General features: G+C 49.8%; 1 protein-coding gene across 1 annotated transcript in view; it reads right to left on the reverse strand.

Moving 5' to 3' along the window:
* Window positions 1-85: 85 nt before the first annotated feature.
* Window positions 86-2,997, reverse strand: part of usf3 (upstream transcription factor family member 3) — a 9,703-nt gene continuing 6,791 nt past the window's right edge. The window contains exons 7-8 of the mRNA XM_008303650.1: window positions 2,553-2,565; window positions 86-2,473 (exon numbers count right to left, since the gene is read on the reverse strand). Coding sequence (XP_008301872.1) covers window positions 656-2,473; window positions 2,553-2,565 — 1,831 coding nt within the window. The 3' untranslated portion in view covers window positions 86-655. The remainder of the gene's footprint in view (window positions 2,474-2,552; window positions 2,566-2,997) is intronic.

Below are 2,997 nucleotides of genomic sequence, written 5' to 3' on the forward strand. Positions count from 1 at the left end.
CTTTAATTGGATTTTGTAATGTCCCTTTGAAGTAGAAAAACTTGAATGCAACCAAAAGGTTCAACAGTAAGAAGCGCACACAATATTCCAGTTGGCAGCAAATACAAAGGTCTCCTTATAAACTTTATTAATCAATTTGGTATTTACAAATACATACATAATCTAACAATTCTGATATGAAACATTGGTATTTACAAAATAGCTCTTGGAAAAATTCTGTACAGTACAACCTGATAAGTTAGTAAATTACATTAGTAGGTAACTGTGCAGAAGGTTTCTTAAGGACCCAGAATACACTGAATTCAAGTTCTAAACCTAAATTTCTTTTTCTTTCACTATCAGACAGTTGGTTTAACCAACATTTCAACAAAGAGCTTCAAAGGACCAAATTTCCATGTTCCAGTAAAAATCTAACGATTTTTTGAAATATTACAAATTATAACCATGACATCATACATATGTCGAAGAAAACAAATTTGAGATTGAAATTGTGAGGACATGTAAACAACAAAAACCACCATTCATTAGGTGCTTCACCACAAGTTTCTGAACTCACTGAACATTAAAAGCAACAACACATTTCAAACTGAAACTTAAACTCTTTGCTCCAGAACAGCAGTTCACCATGGCATTCTAATTGCAGCAGGAAGTCTCCTCACACAGCCGAGCTGCCATCGTGGCCCAGAATGTGGCTGATGTTGTGGGCAGGACGATTTGGCTGTTTGCTGGAGTCGGCAGATGAGGTGTTGGAGAGAGACAGCAGGGGTGACATTGGCATGGCTGAGCCATCGGTGGGCATGCCAGTGGCGATCTCAGGGAAGAGAGAGGTGAGGCTGAAGTTAGATATGTGAGGAGTAATTCCAGACGAGTTGGCAATGGGCATAGGGGGCATATCTGGAAGCAAAGGGAAACTGGCCTGACCAAAACCCACAGGGCGAGGCGGGGAGAGGATAGAGCCAAAGCGGTTGTTGAGCGGAGGAGCGCTGCCCTTGTCTGCACTCGGACTGGTAAACATTTGGTTGGGAAAGTATTGAAGGGTGACATCACTGGGAAGGCTGGGGTGAGCAGCTGGAGAATAGGAAGGATAGAAGGAGGGTAAAGTGTTTTGAGGCTCAACTGGGAGAAGGGACGGCGTACGGGAAGCGTTGGGCTGGCTGACAGGCGGGATGAACGTAGAGTTTGCATTGATGGGAGGTGGAGGATTCATGCCTCCTTCAGGAATAAAGGGGAAACCAAAGTTCTGTGTTAGGTGTTGGTCAGGAACCAGGTTGTTGTCACTAGGAACCTGACCACTATCTGCCATAAAGCGTACGATGGTACTGCGCCGTGCCTCTCCTCCAGACTGCGGTCGGCTCAGCAGCACCCCCCCTCCAGAGGGCAGAGGCAGGTGGCCCTCAGGTTCAAAGGGGTTGCTTGGTCTCAGAGCACCTGACCGAGGCCGGTCACCGGGTCTCAGCTTAGTAGGCTGAGCATCTCTGGTGATATGGCGAGAGTGCTGGCTGACAGCGGTGGGTGGTCTGGAGGGGGCCGAGGAGCGGCCTGGCTCAGAGCTGCTGTGTGGGGTTGGAGGGTGGGGGAGACCTGCTCGCACACCTGGGCCTGCGTGCATATTACTAGTGACCTGAGAAATGTGGCCCTTGTTGCCCTCACCAAGTCGCATAGCTGGGGCCTTCTGGGTTTGGGGCACACTGGGGCTAGAGGCCTTGGCCTGTATGTCTCCTGAAGAGCTTCCAGGCACACAGCTGTACTCCATGCTGACTGGGGGGCAGCACTGCGCCGCTCGCTGGTGGTTGCTCTGCTCAGGAAGGTGGGGGGAAAGGAGGCTTTGCATGAAACTCTGGTGACAGCCTTCCTGTTCCCGGTTCAGTGCTGGTCCCACCTGCACTCCCTGTGAGCCAGGATGAGCCCCACTGTAGCCACCACGATTCCTGCCATCTGTTGGGGGGCCAACACCCATCCTGAATCCTCCCTGCTGCTGGCCCTGCGGGCCCCGTTGGGAAGGAGGCACTGACTTAGGGGCCATGTCACTCCCACGAGACACCTGAGCCTCAAAACCACTGAGCTGATGTGCTCCCCCTCCACCTCCCATAGACTTAAAGGGCGGACACTCGGAGACACGCTGAACATCAGTGGACCCTGGATGGTCGGAGGGTAGGCGGTTCTGTGGGTTGTGTGCAATGTTGCCCTTCCCTCGTGATGTGTCCAGGTAACCACGGAGATCTGGCTGCTCCTGAGCAGCACCACGGCCAGGTTGCAGGTGAAGACCCATCCGTTGCTGCTGCTCCCCGCTACTGGAACTTTTACCGATGAGCGCCTCTGCAGAGTAGTTGGACACACGGTGACGTTCCTGGCGAGACGGAGCGCAGGCCAAGTCAGACGACCGGGACACCGGGTTGCTGGAAGGAGAGATGAGCTGTTGCTCCAGAGTTCTGGAGCTCATCATCCTCTGCATAGCATTATGGTCCTGACCAGGCTGAGGAAAAAAAAGAAAAGGTTAAAATGTTGTTAACACAAGTCTCAAAAATATCAAATTAGACTTACGGCAAGATCACCATAGGGCAATGACTGCAAAAAAACAGATATGGTGTAAAAAGTCATCCAGCCATAACCTGATGCTGCGTGCTTCTCAAACATGAGTTAAGCATTTTCTTGTCGGCTCCCATAAATTTTAAAAATAGACAGCGAAGCTAAAAAATACTGACAACCGGCCAGCTATTACAATAACGGAATTGCATTTAACTTAAAATGACTAACAACCTTGAATTTTCATTCCTCTGTCTACACTGTGGCTACGGGGGCAGGGCTGCTCTTTCACTGCAAAGCCCCAGACAAAAAAAGCTCCAGGGCACTCATTTTGTTATTGTTTTTAGGACTTTTTTTGCAGTGGTGGAGTAAATGTGGTCTGCTGTGGTGAACTGCTACAGCGAGATCTTTGTAAAGGGAACACTTAACGGCCACAGTGTCACATAGGCTCAGATAGGTAGACAAACCAGTGGC

Source organism: Stegastes partitus, unplaced genomic scaffold, assembly GCF_000690725.1.
Source record: "Stegastes partitus isolate 25-593 unplaced genomic scaffold, Stegastes_partitus-1.0.2 Scaffold2046, whole genome shotgun sequence".
Lineage (NCBI taxonomy): Eukaryota > Metazoa > Chordata > Actinopteri > Pomacentridae > Stegastes > Stegastes partitus.